General features: G+C 41.8%; 2 protein-coding genes across 7 annotated transcripts in view; one reads left to right on the forward strand and one right to left on the reverse strand.

Annotated features, from left to right (window-relative positions):
- fam222ba (family with sequence similarity 222 member Ba) overlaps positions 1-4,243 on the forward strand; it is a 32,360-nt gene extending 28,117 nt beyond the window's left edge. For all 4 annotated transcript variants that reach the window (XM_031310743.2, XM_036008952.1, XM_036008953.1 and 1 more), the window contains exon 3: positions 542-4,243. In XM_031310743.2, the coding sequence (XP_031166603.2) occupies positions 542-2,235 (1,694 nt within the window). In that variant the 3' untranslated portion in view covers positions 2,236-4,243. The remainder of the gene's footprint in view (positions 1-541) is intronic.
- Positions 3,877-18,580, reverse strand: trpv1 (transient receptor potential cation channel, subfamily V, member 1). 3 transcript variants are annotated; one of them, XM_031310741.2, is made up of 17 exons: positions 18,273-18,580; positions 17,765-17,848; positions 15,827-16,057; positions 15,489-15,646; positions 15,245-15,397; positions 14,459-14,596; positions 13,703-14,001; positions 12,751-12,927; positions 12,515-12,670; positions 12,322-12,417; positions 12,133-12,203; positions 9,514-9,679; positions 9,363-9,429; positions 7,811-8,124; positions 7,606-7,727; positions 5,381-5,502; positions 3,877-5,270 (listed from the first exon to the last, which is right to left on the reverse strand). In XM_031310741.2, exons 3-17 carry the CDS (start codon positions 16,033-16,035, stop codon positions 5,173-5,175), a joined length of 2,346 nt encoding a protein of 781 aa, XP_031166601.1. In that variant the 5' UTR covers positions 16,036-16,057; positions 17,765-17,848; positions 18,273-18,580; the 3' UTR covers positions 3,877-5,172. The 3 variants fall into 3 exon arrangements, with proteins under 3 accessions (XP_031166601.1, XP_035864843.1, XP_031166602.1); XM_036008950.1 differs by lacking the exon at positions 17,765-17,848 and having other exon boundaries at positions 15,827-16,058; positions 18,298-18,580; XM_031310742.2 differs by lacking the exon at positions 17,765-17,848.
- Between the last annotated feature and the right edge of the window lie 204 nt (positions 18,581-18,784).

Consider the following 18,784-nt stretch of genomic DNA (forward strand, 5'->3'; position numbering starts at 1 on the left):
TCTGCTCTCTGCGTCAATCTCTTTCTTTCTTTCCTTCTTCCCAAAGCAGCCACAGGGGACCAACACTGCCTTGCTCATTCTTTGTTTAGTTTGTGATTCAGTAGCAAGCAGCACAGCCCCCACCCCCCAGATGTATACTTATTGTTTGCCCGGATGCTGCAAAAATTAAGGACACTAAAAGCTCCTGACCTCAAAGTCACAGACACCACCACAAAATTTGATTTGAGACTCGGAATGTGTCCGCCACAATAATTCACCTGAAAATGAGATTGGAAATCTCTCTTTCTCTGTTGTCATGAGACGGAATCTGCGAGGGTTTTAGGAGAAAAACAGTGAGGTATGGAATATGAGAGCGCTGTCCAAATCAGGTTCCGCTCAGCTGCTCAGATTACAACTGATGTGCTCTTTTGTACTATATACACTTCTGCCTGGATGAAGTTGTCCCTCTCATTGTGCCTCTCTCCCCACTCTCTTGGTCCCCCCTAATTCTCTTTTTCTTGCTTTCTGTCTCACCTCTGACCTGTCCTTTCCTCCACCCCAGGGGACACCACACAAAGGATGAGATCCGCTCCGTTTCCAACCCCTGCAGAATTGGATGCATATGCTAAGAAGGTTGCCAACAACCCCCTCACCATCAAGATCTTCCCCAACAGCGTCAAGGTGCCGCAGCGAAACCACGTGCGCCGCACAGTCAACGGGCTGGATACGTCAGGCCAGCGCTACAGCCCTTACCCTTCCTCTCAGGCCAGTGCCAAGACAGGCCTCCTCGCCATCATCAAGGTGCCCACAGTCAAAGGCATCCTAAAAGATTTTGACGGAAGCCGGGCTCGCTTGCACCCTGAAGTCATCATGAATCCCCACACCAGACCCTACCAAGTGGCTTCGACCAGCACTTTAAACCACCACCCACCTCTGCCGAACCTTACCCGGCTCCAGCAGAGCTTACCCCTCCAACCACAGGACCCACCTCAGACTCTACAGATGCCCCTCCCTCAGCACCAGGGTCACACCCAGAGCCTCAGACACCCTCCCCCCATGGCCCAGCCCCCTCAGGGCCCACACAGACTTCAGACTCTGTCTCAGCACCCAGCCCTTGGTCACCCACAGGGGCCAACTACCGTCATGCTTCAGCAGCAGCACCTTCAGCAGCAGCCACCACATGGCCTGCAGGGGAGCAGAAAGCTGCCAGATGGCGATGCACCACCTAATGTTACCGTCTCTACCTCAACCGTTCCACTCTCCATGGCTGCTGGGCTGCACCAGGGCCGCCAGGCTGACTTGAGCACCATTGTGCATCAGATCAACCAGTTCTGCCAAGCTCGGGCCCAAGGTGCAGGAGCCACCTCCATGTGTGAGGGCCAGATCGCCAACCCCAGCCCCATCAGTCGCAACCTGCTTATCAGCGCCTGCTCCAGGGTGTCCATGCACAGCAACCCTGCCACCCCTGGCTTCCCCCCACCCAACTGCATCATTGGCTCTCAAGAGAAAGCCACCGCCCCGTTGGGAGCTCACCCCCCACACAGCGTGGCAATTATGAACCACTTGCCTTCCAACCACACTGATCTCAAGCAGCAGCACCACATGCTGCACCAACAACAGAATCAGCAGCAACAACAGCTACAACATAACGCGCAGCAGAAGATGCGCTCTTGGAATCAGCACCAGTTGGCTCATGTACCCCACATTCAGAACGGTGGGAGCCACCTCTGCAAGCAGCCTTCCAGGGACCCCGCCTTCCATTTTAACAGCATGGGCTACCCTGCAGAGGTGTGTGTGGGTCAGCCTTACACACTGAAACCTCCCGTAGAGAGGCCCACCCCCTCTCCCCCTGTCAACAACGGCATGCCCGGCCCAATGGCCCACTACACTAATGGTCACTACTTCCAGTCCCACATTTGGAACAGCAGCATCCTACCCACACCCAACAGTGACAGCTCCGGGTCTCAGGACATAGCCATGCCATTCCACGGTGCGGGCCCAGGGGGGTGCACCACACTAGACTGTGGGCCCCCTGGGGCTCCCCATTTCAGGCTAGGAACGAGCTCCTCCACCTCCTCCGCCCAGTCTAATCTGATTCAAACAGCAGATTACTTGGGTGGGGACTTCCAGACGCCCTACTTCCGCGATCAGAATCTAGGGTTGATGGGCAAGATGCACAGGCCTCCTCTGAGCAGGGTAGGTCCAGAGGTTGGGGATGGCAGAACCGCTCTCATCCAGCACCCAGGGTACAGATAAGCTATGGCCTTGTCTACACAACAGTTATCAAAACCCCTTTGTTTAGTCTTAAGGAAGGAAACACATGAATAAAACCTAATTGATAACTTAAACAAACGACCGCTAATGTTAAAGAGGGTAAATTAATATATTTAATGGAGAACAGTAGGGTTTTTTTTGGTTCTTTTTGTTAAAAATAAATCTTGCAAGTGATCAATTGCTACTTTTGTTTTTGTTAATGAGTGCTTTTACCTGGCACTTTAGGGAACTTTTTTATGTGCGTGTGTATACACATCTGTACTGTCATTCCCTCCTTCCTCTACTGTATCTGTGTGCCTGGATCTGAACAGATCCTGTGTTATTTCTACTTCAGACCTATCAGTAGCAGTTTCTTATGCATGTAAGAAAGAAGAAGAACCGATGGATCCCTCACTGAAAAACGTACAAGGTCATGTCAGGAACTTGGACTCAGACTAGTTTAATTAGACAAGTGACTAATTTAAATTAATTTTGGTGTTGTTGCTCTAATCTCATGGTAACTTCAAGATTAAACACAATCATTTGAGGACAGAAAAAAGTAATACTCTTATTTTAGTGCAAAGCCACCAGACACTGGAGACTACAAAGTCAGAAAAGCTTTCGGTATGCACAATGTACGGATAGGTTTTATTCTTTTTTTTACATGTAATTATTTATTTGTATAATAGGATTGTTCAAGATTGATTCCTCTCTGTCAGTTTAGGAAGCATGTAATCAGGTTGTTTGTACATAGTCAAGATCCAGCAGGGAGCAAATGTGTTGAAAAGGTGATGCTCTGTCCTGCTGAAAATGCTGCAATGAATTCAGGTGTTTAAAAAACAACTTTTTGTCAATGCCAGGAAGGTTTGGCAACAAGATCGTGAAATGTTTTGTGCAGAAAAAAAGTCATGAAAGATTAACTCTGATACCTTAAAATGGCCAAAGTCATGTAAACAAGGACACACTGTTATGAAGATGTGCCATTTTGTGTTTGTTTCCTTTTCAGATCGTTTTTTTGTAACCATGACAAACGTATTACTTGAATGTTAAGATTATTTGTTTTTTGCAGTTATTGAAGGCGGTAGGTTAGTTACCAGGACAAAACTCTGGATTAGAAGAAATGATAGTGTTAATAAAGGTCATGTAGAATCCAACTACGAGCCTCACCAGAGTTTTGATCCTGACAGCAGGAACTTAAGTGAATTAAGTTATGTGTAGTTGCTACTGATTCTGATGTGAAGTCGGTTTGAAAAGACCAAATTGATCACTTGCAAGATCACTTGGAGGTAGATAAAACGTACTTTTAAGTTTTAAAGTGAAACAGCAAATGCATTGTTTATTTTATTGTACACTGGCTTACCTACTAGACTACTGTAACTTTAAAGTTTAACGATTGTGTGTGAATGTTGCCTGCCGATCTGATGTGGGTAGAGGTAAGGGTGAGTGTGTGCGTGAGAGAGAGAGAGAGAGACGCCCATGTTTTGTTCACTTAACTCCCTAACAGCCCTTAAAAAGCCTTAAGTGTTTGGTCCTTGGACTTCCCTTGAAAATGAGCATGGTTTTAATGAAAACCCCAAATAATAAGGAGAAAGAAGATGGTAAGGATACACAGAAACAGCAATTTTTGGTTTCTTTTTTCTTCTCTTTTTGTTTTATTGAATAGACAGAGCAATTCCTTAGCGATTCTTTATAATGGAAAGCAAGAAAAAGGAGTCATATTTTGTAATTATATATTTTAGCAAAGTGTAGTTACTGAGTTGTAACATTTTTTTTCCCCAAGTTTCAAAGCTTCAGTTTGCAGTTGTGACTATTTAAAATACTTGATTTGCTTGTTATTTAAATTTTCTTTCCTTCTTTGTTTCTTGTACTATTGCTGTGAAATGGAAGAAGGTCCACAAGCCTTTCTTTTGTGTCATTCTGTACGACAGATAAGAGGCAAGAGAGTGAGAGTTGTGCTACTCTTTTTGTAATATTGTAATAATAAAATAAAGTTCTAATTTATGCTTTGAAATTAGTCTGAACCATTGTTTGGATTATCTGCAACACTGATTCAAACTGACAACAGGTGTGCACTTTTCAGCAAAAAAATGGTGTGAACTTTTCTCCTGCTCCCTTCATTTTGCATGATAGGACAACTATTGTCATCTTGTCCTGACAGTTCCGGTCAGTTACTATTCACAGATTTGTGTCTTACATAATCAGCCTTACAAATGGCTAAACGGTTCAAAAGGCCCGCCTAAACCACATGCAATTTGTAACTGAGACAGCTATTGCTGAAGGTGGCGATTATTGCACCTGATTGCTGTGCTTTCATGCCATTTATCAGAGCCTGCCTCTCCCAAATAGAAACAGGAAGTAGAGTAGACAAAGCAAGCTGCGAAATCCACAGGACTATCTGGCTGCAGTAGATTTAGCTTGTCTGGCTGTGATGAAAATGGGACTTGTATAAAGGGCACACAGCAGGAGAGTAGGATCAGCACCTTTCGTAATCAGTACTCCATGAAGGATTTTGAGCGATGTCAGAGGTGCCGGCAGGTTTTGGCCTTTGTGCAGAGAGGATGTGCATCCTGTTCAGGTGGTGGTAGAAACAGCATGTGCAAAAGCCTTTGGATTAAATGTTTAATGTATTGCAAACATGTGACTTTGCAATTAAGCAGCTTTGATACATTCTATTTTACGCAATTATGTCAGTCAGATGAACAAAGATCTGCAATATCTTCCTCATCACTGCTCATCTCAGTGAAATATTGCCTCAAAGACAGGATTTTAAATCAAGTTGGCATGGGAATATCAGTCAGTCAGAAAGGCAGTCCACACATTTGACAGTTACATTTCTTGTGGAACTGAAACTGAATACTGTCTAGTATACACTAGGTTTGAATGCCTCGATGCTCGGGTCAGTCAGGTTGAGCAGCCAGAGTGAAGCTCTCTGTTGTCTCTTTAGACCGGCGAGGTGTCCAGAGGACTCATCTCTGTGGACTCGTATGTCTGCCGCGACCGTCGACTGCCATCCATGAATAAGCCTCTCCAGCTCCTCCCTGTGGATACAGAAGGAAATGTTACTAGACATGGATTACTTTCCTGTCACAGAGAAATGCTTAAAAAGCATTTTCTAATTGCAAAAAAAAAGCGTTTCATGTTTCTGCACCTCTGGTTGGTCTGTACGGGAGAGTGTTTGAGGCGGGCTGTTGGGCACGATCGCAGCACCCAGGATCCTCATTGATTTTGCCCAGGTTGATGTTCCATTTGTTCCAGTTGACTTCCTCCACTCTGAGACGACAAGAGGACACATGCTCCAATTACTGTCTGCTGTGTGATGCATCACTCAGCTGTCAGAGAAGGCAAATTAGTGAAGAACACAGTGTGCTGCGCATCAATCGATGCTGCTCACACAGCTGCATCTTCTGTTAAATCTTCACGCCTACACCTTTGTTTCTTTTCTGCTTTGGTATTATTACTTGCTATACCTTGATTTTCTTTCGCTGCTCAGATAATCAGCCTGTAGAGGTGGTTTGACATGTACAAGAGATTTTGTAACATAGCAGACTGTCTCACAACCAAGTCCAATAACAGACCACACCTGCCAAAAATGTAAGTCAGAAAACAACTTCAGAAGTAAACCTCTCACAGTACTCCTTTCTATCACCAGGAAACCGCCTATACAAATCCACCATTTCTGGACACACGTGCAGATTTAGTGTCTTATCCAGCATAACTGGACACAATAGGGGACCACTCCTGAGCAGTAGACATGAATAGAAAGCATGCCTCTGCTTATCACTAGTAAGTACTACTGGGTATTCAACCATCATAAACATAGCAAACATGCTCTTTTCTCCAGCCCTGGATTAATCTGCTAGGGAGCCATGTGCACTGAGCATGTATCCTGTTGCCTTTGAGTTCCTGTCAGGCACAGTGCACTCAGCAGATTGCGTATGCTGGCTTCAATATGTTTTGCCCACAGTCATTGAAAACCAATTAGTACCTTTTATGCTTGAAGTTAAAGGCAGGGTTGGTAACTTTTTCCACACTACAACCCGCCAGCAATAAATAACTTATGGGTTCTGAAAAAGGAGCAAAAAAGATCTGTCACCTGTAGCTGCTGTAATCCTGTAAAAACACCCACCAATCACTGACTCACGGTCCGCTGGAAACAACCAATGAAATGCCTTCCTTCCCCGAGCCTGAGCTCAATGTGCGTGGTCGGCGCATTGTTAAAAGTAGCCATGTTAGTCTTAAACATTCGGTATGATAATATTAGGTGTTTGCTAAACTGGTGAATGAAACATGAAGACAAATTGCGGTGCTTTCTCCGCTCTGCTCTGGTTAGGGGTTAGACGGAGCCCTGAGGAGATGCTACTTTCAAATCTTGCAAATTTTTCAACATTACCAACCCTGCCTTTAATATTAGCATTTAGCATGCTAACCTGCTCACAATGACAACATGCAAGAGTTTTAGTAGGTGTCATGTTTATAGTGTTCACCATCTTAGTTTAGCATGTTTGCATGCTAACATTTGTTAATTAGCATTAAACAAAGTACAGCTGAGGCTGATGGGAATGTCATTAGTTTTGCAGGTATTTGGTCATAAACTAAAGTATTATTGGGCAAAACTAAATGTAGATCTTATGATGGGCGCTAGATGAAAAGTTAATGGAGTCAAGTTATTACAAATCATCCTGAGGGGAAGATTAATGTCTGATCTGAATGTCATGGCTATCCATCCAATTATAAGATAAGATATTTCAGTTTGAACCAAAGTGGTAGACCGGCCAACAAACCAACAGACCAACATTGCCATCCCTTGTTTATATGTGTTTTAATGGTAAAAATTACCAAAAGATAATCACATTACCACAAACCCATTGCCGCACAGCGATGGGGCCTTTGGGGCCTTATCAGTGATGGTGCAAAAACATTTATTATTGAGTTGTGTCCTGTCCAGTGGCAGTTCTAGGGGGGGGGGCAAGGGTGGCCAGTGCCCCCGTATTATTAAGCCTCGTCCCCCATTTGGCTCCCCTAACTGTGTTTATTTCATACATTTTTAACCCCAACTTTATCCCCAAAGAGGGAATATTATTCATGTGCTGTGATTAATCAAACGTAGAATGAGTATTCTTGTGTTTATTGTTATATGTGTATTGTTAGTCTTTTGTAGAACCAAACCTATGGAGGGTTGGTGGTATGGAACTCTTGTGCTTAATATATTTGGTACCCCTAAAATCGCAAGTGGCCCCAGCATGGCCCTTCTATTTGAAATGGTCTAGAACCATCACTTGTCATGTGATCCAGGACGTACACATGCAGCTTGATGGAGCCTCTCGAAACATGTCAGTCGCTAGCTGTATTATCATTGAACTGCATGAAGCAAACCTGAAACACCGGCGACGGTCATCTCCAAGAGCAGTGTGGATGTTCTTCTCCACCCCGCAGCGAAACCTCTTCCTTAGACAGCGAGACAGCCTTTTCTCTATTTCCAGGATGGTGATAGCCCTCTGAAAACAGTCACAGCACTTCATTAAACCACTGCTGCTTTGAACACAGACACTGGACCACGGAGCCCTCCTGGATGCCTCACCTGTAGCTTCCAGATGCTGGTGCTCTCCATGGTGATCCTCTCCACGGTGCGGTTCATGAGGGCGATGAGCATGTTGAGCAGCAGGATGTAGGTGAGAATTATGTAGCCGATGAGGAGCACGTAGAACACCTCCTTATACTCGTAGCCCTCAGTGAACTCCATGTCGCCCATGCCGATGGTGAACTTAAAGAGTTCCAGAATGGTGAAGGAGATGCTTCTGAAGTACGGTTTTACACACTCCGAACCAGGGGCAATGGTAGTTAAGAAACTGCGCCCCGTTTTTTCAGGAGGCTCCATGAGCAATGTGACCACCGCTAGGACAGGAGATAGGAAGCAATTTAAATACAGTAGGCTACATCCTCCATTCATGGCATATTGACAATAGCAGTGTTATTACAAGTTTGTATCTCAAAATGCCTGTTATTTGTTTAGGAAAGTAATAGACCTTAAAAAACGTGGTCATGGTGTGTTTCAAATCAATTTAATGGGTAACCTGTACCTTTTAAATTGAGTTATTACTTAGTTTTTTTTCAACCTGGACCCTATTTTCCTATGTTTTTGTGTATAAGTGACTGATGGTAACATTCATTGTTGAAATTGGTCCAGTATTAAGCAAGACCGTTGCAGTCGGCAGTCAATAAAACAAGCTACAATGTGAGTTATAGGGCAGTGCACCGTCAATTTACGTTCACAAAAATGCTTGTTTTGCCATTGACAGGCTCAGATTAATATTCTAAGTGTCTGACATCATTATGGAAAGGATTTCTGAGGAGGTCGACCTTTCTGTTAAAGAGTAAGATCCTTTTTTTTTTAAACATTGCGAAATTACGTTTGCTAAGGCCACCAGAATCTATGTAAATAAACAGAAATTTTAGCATCGTAAAATACACCATTCAAAGTTGACAGAAAAAACATTCAACTATGAAAATCAAAACTCTAGTTTTGGTTGAAATAAACACATAGTTTATCAATTTACATGTGAAAATATGTTGGCTTTATTGTTGTTTTTTTTTAATGGAGTCTGGTGGGTTTCGTGCTAGCGATCTCAGAGCTGTTTCTGGTTAAACAAAAAGGTCTTAGGGATCCTTTCCATAATGTTTTCAGACACTTGTCAGTTGCAGAAACAGTACTTTTAGTGGACGTAACTGACGATGCACATTTGCCCTATGGTTATATTGCAGCCCGGTCTGCGGCTGCTGGTCACTGCTATTTCGCTAATACTGGACCAATTTCAATGATTGTTGTTCTCATCAGTCACTTACACACAAAAACATAGGGAAATAGGCCTAGGTTGAAAAAAAGGGAATTACCCTTTAAGATAAGTAAAACTCTTGATAACATTACCTTGTAAAAAAGCATTTTGGAAGAGGATTAGGGACACGTGAAAAACGTAAACAACTTTGAATTCTGACTTTTTTCTCAGAATTCTGACTTTAAACTTAAATTCTGACTTTAAACTCAGAACACAAATACATTTTTTCACATGTGGCCTTTATCCTCTTGCATAAGTAGTAGATGTCTTTTTGAATGAATCTTTACACAGGAGAAATACCTGCTGAAAATCCCAAGAGGAAGACGATGTAGACAAAAAGAAAGCGCAGGATATCACAAAGGATCATCTACAGAGAAGAAAAGAGACTTCAGGGATCAGATTGTTGACTGTGATGTTCACTGTGGTGCAGTGCCACCTGTGTGGACTATACCTTCTGTATCATGATGCTGTAGATGCCCATGTGTTTGTCGCCTCTGGAGAAGTAGAGCATGTTCACCCAGCTGAGAGCAAGACACAGCACCAGCAAGCCGAGGTACTCCCGCCGCCCGAACAGGTACAGCCCGGCGGAGGCCAGGAACAGGGCGCCCTGCACAAAACTACCAAAAGCAGAGAAGCCACTGTGATCCTGCATAGCTACATGCTAAAAATACAAATGTGTACTATAAAATATGAGGATTTTACTATATAGTGTGTACGTAAGTCCAAAACACAAAATGACACAGAAGAAAAAAGAAGAACCTATCCTCAGATCATCTGTGCTGTTCAATAAATCCCAGGAGTTATTTGGTGATTAAGCATTGTCAAGAGAACCACCAAATTATGTTTTATAATGTTTTTTTCTTTCACTAGATTTAAGATTATACAGTGCCTATAAAAAAGTATTCACAAATTATATTCACACTCATCAATCAAGAAGATTTAATGTGGCTTTTTTGACACTGATTAACAGAAAAGTCATTTTAAAGTCAAAGTGAAAGCAGATCTATACGAAGGAATCTACATTAATTACAAATATAAAATACAAACATTAAAGATCACCTGTGTGTAGTTGAGGGGTTTCAGTTGATTGTAGAATAATTACAAGTGTATCTGGAAGGTCACAGTTTTGGTGAGTCAGTATCAGTGGTGGAGTGTAACTAAGTACATTTGCTCAAGTACTGTACTAAGTACGAATTTGAGGTACTTGAGTCTTTTCTTTTCATGCCACTTTCTACTTCTACTCCACTACATTTCAGAGAGAATTATTATACTTTTTACGCCACTACATTAACCTGACAGCTTTAGTTACTAGTTACTTTCCAAGTTAAGATTTTTGCACACAAAATACATGTTTATAAAATACAATGTTTTATTATAAATTGAACTACCCAACAATATGCAGGCCTACAAATCCAGCTAAATGATTAGCTGATTAAACACTTAGTTGATTGACAGAACTGTTTGGATCGTTTCCAGTTTCTAAAATGTGAGGATTTTTCTGCATTGATTACTTTTATGTTTAGTACTTTAAATAAATTTTCCTGATGATACTTGCATACTTTTACTTAAAGGTGCAGTAGGTAAGACTTATAAAACTAACTTTCTGTCATATTTGCTGAAACTGACCCTATGTTCCAGTAGAACTACATGAAGCAGGTCATTTAAAAAGGCACCACCTACAGCCTGTAGTGTGATTTGCAAAAATCCACCGCTCCCTGTTCAGATGCACCAATCAGGGCCAGGGGGGGGTGTCTAACTGTATGTCAATCACTATTCATGCACACGCATTCATGCTCCCTTGTGGGGGGAGGAGCTTAGGAGACCGTTTTGGGCTTTAGCGGAAAGGGGGGAGGGACTGAGAAGTTGTCAATGTTCAAATTTTTTGGCTAAGTCCTGGATCTTCGCAATCCTACCTACAGCACCTTTAAGTAACATTTTCAATGCAGGACTTTCACTTGTTCAGAATGTATGTATTTTTACAGTGTGGTATTAGGATCTGAATACTTCTTCCACCGCTGGTAAGTATTGTGGCAAAACGACAAAGGAACACTCCAAGCAAAAGGTGACTGAAAAGCACTATAACAGATGCAACAGAAATTGCATGGGTCTATAGGTACAGTGTCAGTTACCATCACCACTATGGTTCAATTGTTCACAGTTACCATCTATCATCTTAGAGATGCTGTCAGTTAAAGATGATTCCAAGTCCAATATGCTCCTTTTGTATTAAAAAATACATAGAAAGTTTTCATGAAAAACAAAGCAGCAAGAAAGATGGGTGGAACTGTGTTGGCGGATGTATCCCCACTTTTTTCATTGCTGTTTTGTCTAATTTCATTTTATTTCTTCTTAACCTGATTCTATATGTCAGTTAATTGTGGTAATATGTTGGATTAACGTGTGTGTTGTTCTGTGTGAATAGTGTGAAAAGTATGTTTTAAAATGGCCACAAAAACACATTAAATCTACTTTAAGTCAATGTTGTAAAACAAGACAACGTGAAAAGGGAGCGAATACTTTTTATAGGCACTGTATGTAAACCTGACTTTGGGTGTAAAACTTATTCTGCACAATGTTTCCTATTAATTCCTAAAAAACATCATTTTCATAAATATGTTGAAAACTCTTTCACAGTGGGTGAGGATCTTGTGAAGAAAGTTGCTCCTAAACCCCAAACTGAATATTTTTAAAAAGCAATGTAACTTTAGAAAAATGTTGTTTTGCTGACCTCTGGTGGTCTAACTTCTGAGCTTGCAGCAGTGATGTAGACGTGTACTCTAATTAGGTGTGTCAGTACACTGTTACATCACTGTTGGGTTTTTGTCAAGGTGGCACATTTCTGACCACAGCCAGGTCAAACACTGTTTTCAGCCTGGTGTTGAGTTACTCTTTCGCGCACAAAGACACACACGCATGAGTGTGAGTGTGTATTAAAAAAAATCAGCTTAGCAAATGTTGCATTGGATTAAAAACTATCACTGTAAACATAACTTGTTCGTTTACAACAATTTTTTGCAGGATACCTTCTCCTTTTTGACCACATCTGGGAGATATAAACATTGCTACTTACAAAAGAATCTCATAATATCCATCAATCAGCAACGTCTCCAGCTTCGGGCGTTTCCTCTTCATGTCTACGATCTAGGGATTTAGATAAGGATTTTGATAAATCACATAATTGGAGCACAACTTCCACAAGGTTGGTGATATGAGCCCCTGGATTTTAATTTGAATTTAAAAGGCATGGGCACTTACATACCCCAATGACAAAGAAATAGCAGTTTGCCAGCGCTGTCACTAGCTGGCCTGAGACATACAGGTAACCCAGTGGGGTGTGTTCGAGGGGAAACGGCAGCTGTGGGGCAGAAAGAAGAAACACAAGCAACATCAGCACAGGTCTGTCTGGGATGGCTCAATAGGATCAATTACACAGTTTGTAGCAGCCAGCTCACCTTTCCACCCTTTCTATAGTAGGCAACCACAGTGAAGATGATCAGGTACAGGATGTAGACCACGTAGTTAAAAAAAAACATTGGGCCAGCAAACGTCTTCCACTTCTCCTCCAGCATCTGGCTCAGAGGCTCCAACTGGAGCATCTCGTGGCGGTTCTGAGAGGAGACAGATGTTTGAGTACAGAGTAACTACAGCAGCAGCTGCTCTGACTGGGCTAACAATGCTGGCTACTCACAGGAATGTCACTGCCGTAGACCAGTATCTCCATGACTGAGTTTTCCTCAAACGAGTCCACAGAGGCCAGGTCGTACAGGGAGCTGTGGACGGGCCCGTAAACCCACTCAGTGAATTTACGGGACAAATGTTTGGTGTGACTCTCTTGGAATTCCCGTTTTAGGATGTGTGAAAAAAGCTGCAGACAAATGAAAGGAAAGTCAGAGTAAAATAATGTCTGGAAATGTTTAATCCCAGTCATCCAGGTAGTGCAACATCTGGACTGAAATTGTAGACATGTATGTGACTCCACTTTAGCCTGAAGGACTACAGACCCCAATCCAGAAACTCATAGGGCCCACTAAAACATTACCTTCTGGGTTGTCAGAGAAGCTGGGATCCAATAGTATATTTTTGACCTTGGGCCCCAATATATTTCTATGAGGGGTGGGAAAATAAATCGATGTGTGTATCCTGATTTTTTTTTTTGGTGACGATTTTTAAAATCGATTCTTTTCACCAGAATCAATATTTTTTCATTTTATTTCTTTGCCAGTGATTCATTCACCTAAATATTTTCTGTTTATACGGTACCGCCGACGGCAACTAAATCATATCTGTTTCTAGCAAAACAGAGCTGAAGCAGAAAAAGCAGAAAATACCTGTTATGTACTTTTTTACAAATGAAATAAATGTCAGACTGACTGACTGACTTTTAGAAAACAATTAGTCTTTAGAAATGTCTAATCATAAATTGTCTCTAGAGGTGTGTTATTCAACTTTTTGTTTTTGTAAAAGAAGGAAAAGAAAATCTCAATACTCAATACTGTTGAATTGGAATACTTCTAGACTCGCAATACAAATCGAATCGGCACCCATGTATCGTGAAAGATGCCAATTGGGACCAAAGCATATCGTCCCATAACTAATTTCTATTCGGCTGTGTCTGAAGTGACTCTGCAGTATGTGTTTACCCCAATCTTGCCAGTCTTGGCAGCCATTTTGAGAGGCGTCAGCCCCTTGTGGTTCTCAATGTCCTCTAGCTTCAGCATGAGGTCCAGCTTGGCTGTGGTTTTGAGGATGCGGTCGTACATTTTGGTAATAAACTGTGTGTTATCCTCAGTGTTGTCAGCCACCACCACCAGGGCGTGCAGCACTGTGTTGCCGCTAGAGTCTACCATCGTAGCGTTCGCTCGTTGGTAACTGTTCTCCATGAGGAAGTCCACCATGTCGGGCTGGTTGGTGCAGGCTGCCAGAGACAGAGGCAGCTCACCTGAGGACAACACAGAGAGACATCCAGTTCACTTTGTTTTCTTCTGTATAACTGATTTAAATGCATCTCTGTCTGTGTGTATGCGAGTATGGTTTTGTGATAACTAATCATGGTCCAGTATGCATCAAAATGATTGGGTCCCCTGTCCCCTCTACAAATTACAAAAAAATGTGTCTCAGAGGATTAAACGGTAAGAGCTCTTCAGAATATCTGGAAATGTTTCCAATATAATTTATAATATTAGTCTTCTAAATGGTATGTATGTATGTATTAACAACGATAAAATCAAATGATTTGGAAATGGCATGCTCAATCGTTATATGACGCCATTGACAGGGGAACAAGTACCACGCTCCGTGTCATTGATTCAAATTACAGATTTCTCTGGGTTTGAACATTGTTGGAAACATTTAGAGAAATGTAAGTTGTGCGATCTCCTGCAGCAGCATGGACTCACCAAAGTAGAAGTTGGGGCCATCGTGTGGTTGGAAGAATGTTCCGCAGGCTTTGGCATGGACATCTGCTCCTTTACTGATCAGCAGCTTCACATAGGAACAACTCCTCCTCTCAATGGCTATATGGAGAGCGGTCTGGCCTGTCAATCACACATTAGTTTGGATCAACAGAAGTACATTTCCAGAATAATTGCCCTCGCCTTCCGCTCTCTGTGTGTTGCCGTTCTCAAACTCTCACTAATTAACCTCGAGCTGGCAAGCTACACGCTGAAAATGGCAAGTTTGTTAGAAAATTTGGATCGTGCAACAAAGCAGGCCTGCTTGGTTCTTTAGGGGAATAATTGTAAAGATTTACAAAGAATATGTTTAACGTTAAGGCATTTACTCTCTAACTGGGAAGTTTTGGGAGTGATTGGTGGGATTACTGTGGAAGAAGTACACACGGCGATATACTGGTAAGAGCAAATGAGGTTTAACCATGTATCTATCTAATTTAAATAGCTCACATTACTGTATTGTGGGAACAGTTCACTTTATTTAATATTGTATGTGGCGTTTTCTTTTGCGGGGTGCAAATGTTCCACCAGAACAAGTTCTTTCCCGAGACTATTTTGCAGAGCCACCGTTGCTGCGTCCAGAGCTTAGCGCCGCCCAAGATGATTGTAATTGGTTGGAGATACTGTAGGTCTGGCAATGCGAGACTAGTCACACATCAATACGTATTTAAAAAAAAGCAGAATGTTGCAAAAGTACATTCTCACAGAAATTCTGCTTCATGCACAGTTTACCTTTGTAGTAGCTGTTGGTGTAGGCTGCATTCACAAACTCTTTAATGTCGCCCATCTTCTCTGAAATGTCGATTAATAGTTCCACCGTCTTGTTCTCGCCGTCCCTGAGGTGCAGCAGAGCCTTCATCAGGGCAGTTTTACCATAGGACTGATCTGCGGGTGCAACCACACATTCAGGGAGATAACACACAGGTCTACAGCTTACTGTGTGGTGCAGCTGTTGCATCATGGGTCTCACACTCACACAGAGAGTCCGAGAGTTTCTTCATGTTCTGGTGCAGGTACTGATGCAGGCCATCCAGCTTTCTGACATCCCGGCTGGCCACGGCTTCAAACAACCTATCAATGTTAAACGTCTTGCTGTCTCTCTTCTGGTCGGGCTGCTGCTCACGTCGAATCCTCCTATCGACAAAATATTTTAGAGATAACACAGTTCCAAGAGATTAATGTGGGTCAAAAGGCCAAGCAGCTTCACATTCTGCATTAATCAAAACCATGGGGCTTGACAATACACAGCACCCATGGTATTATGAGTATTAAAAAAAGGCAGACATCACTTTATCTTTGCATGGGGAGACTCACTTGTCAAAGTTGAGATTGAATCTGTTTTGAGGCTTGGTCTTCTCCATTTCCTCCTGGTAATCAGTGTCCATGGGAGACTTGGGCAACTCCTGGCCCAAACCCAGGGCAGAAAACACACCGTCCTTCTTTGGCGCTTTCTGCCGCGTTTTTTCCTCCTCCGTCCTGTCGTCTGTCTCCAGAGAGAAGCCAAACATCTCTGACTTCTCCATCTTCACCTCTTGCTCCAGGGGTCTGCATAGACAGACATACAGCCCGAGTGCACATCAGACAACATCCAACAGATCCAGTGAAGTTAATTTGACAGCTAGAGGTACATATGTGGAGAAGTAGTTAGCTTCAACTACTTCTACAGATTTCCATTTAAAAATAGCTATTTTGTATAAAAAACTACTTTCCGTAGACCAGTGGTTTCCAACTTGTGGGTGGGTTAGGGTTAGGAGCTAACCCACCCACTATATGTTTAAATAATAATAGAAAATGAGTTCCACTTTTGTCGTCTACTGTCATTATTGTGAACAGCGTAATGCCTTATTTAGTAAGATAAACACAGATATTGATTTTGTAAATATGGATGCTGCTCAAAAACTGAGATGGCTGTTTATAGCATGTGGAACTTGAGAAACCTCAGAAAGCCTGTGAGAAGTGAAAAAAAGCTCTTTACCTAGATTAACTGTAGATATTTCTTAGTTTGTACTGCATTTGTTATTAATGTATTTCTCAACATGATTTGTATATGCGAGATTGGCAGACGTCTGTTAAATGTCTATTTATCCTATGTGGGATGGTCCAAATGTTTGGCATTGACACAGAAATAAAATAAAACTAAAAAACAGTTTATGGAAATAAGTAAAGTAAAAAAACGCATTTCTGCTTGACAAAATGTTTTCTCTAATCGTCTTTAACCTTATTTAATTGAAAATCATTCTCACTGCTCACAACTGTGTTGATAACTCACACACACACACACACACACACACACACACACACACACACACACACACACACACACACACACACTTTGCTTTGTTTGAGTGGCTCACAAGCCAGAAGCAGTTGAGATAAATAATACAGGACGAGACTTTCCTGTTAGTGCTTTAACATGAGTTACTACAGTATGTGTTTGTATCAGCTGGTTCTGAAACATGTTTACCACAGGGGATCACCTCACTGGCCTTTAAGGACACAGACATATTTTCAGACATGTGATGTTTTTACCCCCAGTGACTAACAAGGAGTGTATTTAGAAGAAGATTTCCATGACAACAGTACACACTTGATCTTTGCAGAATAATCAAATCATGTACAGTATGGTTTATTCAGAAAAAGAATCTGCAAATATTCCTGCAAAGTTCAGATGATCCCCATTAAAGGATATATGCTATATACTGTACATATATATATATATATATATATATATATATATATGATTTTTTAATCTAAATGATCATGTTAAGGATAATGGGAACCTGATCTTTGGTGGCTTCTTGTTCCTCTTTTTTAGTCACGAAATGGGGAATTTGTGCCTCAGTAGAAACTCTGTAAACTTAGACTCCATGATCATCACGAGGAATATGTAACGCAGCCAGAAATAAAGGATGGAAAAACAGAAGTATGTACTGTACTGTACTTACAAAACTGTATTTTAAAACCTCTTTGTTGTTCAATTATGTGTGGCAATTTCCCATATCCTCGTTACATCGCATAAAACACCCACAAAAGCAAGCAGTGCACTGCGTCTTTTTAATTGTCTGCATGGCTGTATGTTCAAATGTACAAGATATATGATAAAATCACAACAGCGTGATATGAGAATGCACATTAAAATATGTTCAAACAAAGAGGATTTCACTGATACTACAGATATTTGACAATACTCTCCAGAAGCAATCTAACGATTTAAAACTGGTAAACAAAACCATAACACATCATTTGACTCACCAGAAGTACGTTTTCTTGCTTCAGATTGTCTTCTTGATTAAAAATCTCATCCTCAAGTCAAAAACAAAACTACAGTGGAGTGTCCTGCAGGGAGGCATGTGTGTAAGTCCTATTGTTCTCCATCCTAACGGGTCCATTTCATGTAACAGTGGTGAGAGATTGAAGGAAGAAGCCAGAGGGAGATAAAGTGACACACCCTAGAGAATATCAGAGCCCATTACTAGGGTCCTGAGTGCTTAAAAGGATGCTGTATTGACCTGTTCTGCTCAGGCCAAGGCAGCAAAAGATGGACAAAGGAATTCAGACCACTAGTTTATTATCTGACATGAACACAACAGATGTGTTTCATGATGAGCTCATCAGAAAAGGAGCTACAGAGCAGTTCAATACTGTATGTCCCATGGCATTTAGACAGGAACCTTCAAATTCATTTAAAGGCAATCAACTGGAGAACTTAGCTGGAAAGAATTCCCATTAAGAAATAAAATAACATAAATGGATAACTTACCCTTTTTAAAATGCTACTTTTCTTACTCAGGTTTGTGTCTATTTCTTAAGTCTCTTTTTTTAGTCCATAATGTTGCTGATGTGTTTCCTGTGTGTCATTGCGCCTCTTTGTAGTTTCACTTACATTTGGTGGGTGGGTGTTTTCTGTGCTGTTCTGGTCCTGTGACTGAGTGTGTGGTTGCAGGGCTTCTGCCTGCCAGTGCAGGCTGTAGATATGCGTTCATGTGCTCATTTACAGCTTCCTTTCTTAAGATGACTTCCTTTTTTTCACAGTTAAGCAGGGCACACAGGCCTTCACATACTGAGATGGTAACCACTGGCACAGGATGGTTTAAGTATTTTAAATAGGCGCAAAAAAACCTTTATATCCGATATTGTACAGCCTTGTGCTTAACTCCCAATTCCTATCTGGACTTGTCAATATGAGTGTCCCTTTGTATGCAAGTATAGTGCTTTTCATTCACAACTTGAATAAGTGCACTAGATTAGAATCTATGTGACTCATTCAAGAAG

This window comes from Sander lucioperca, chromosome 13 (genome assembly GCF_008315115.2).
Source record: "Sander lucioperca isolate FBNREF2018 chromosome 13, SLUC_FBN_1.2, whole genome shotgun sequence".
Lineage (NCBI taxonomy): Eukaryota > Metazoa > Chordata > Actinopteri > Perciformes > Percidae > Sander > Sander lucioperca.

Excerpts from the sequence above, each read along its gene's own strand:
- trpv1 (XM_036008950.1), bottom strand. The coding sequence starts at position 16,035 with ATGGAGAAGTCAGAGATGTTTGGCTTCTCTCTGGAGACAGACGACAGG. Across the intron at positions 7,728-7,810 it reads CCAGCATCTGGAAGCTACAG|AGGGCTATCACCATCCTGGA; the intron begins GTGAGGCATCCA and ends GACTGTTTTCAG. Across the intron at positions 5,503-7,605 it reads GACCGTCGCCGGTGTTTCAG|AGTGGAGGAAGTCAACTGGA; the intron begins GTTTGCTTCATG and ends TTGTCGTCTCAG.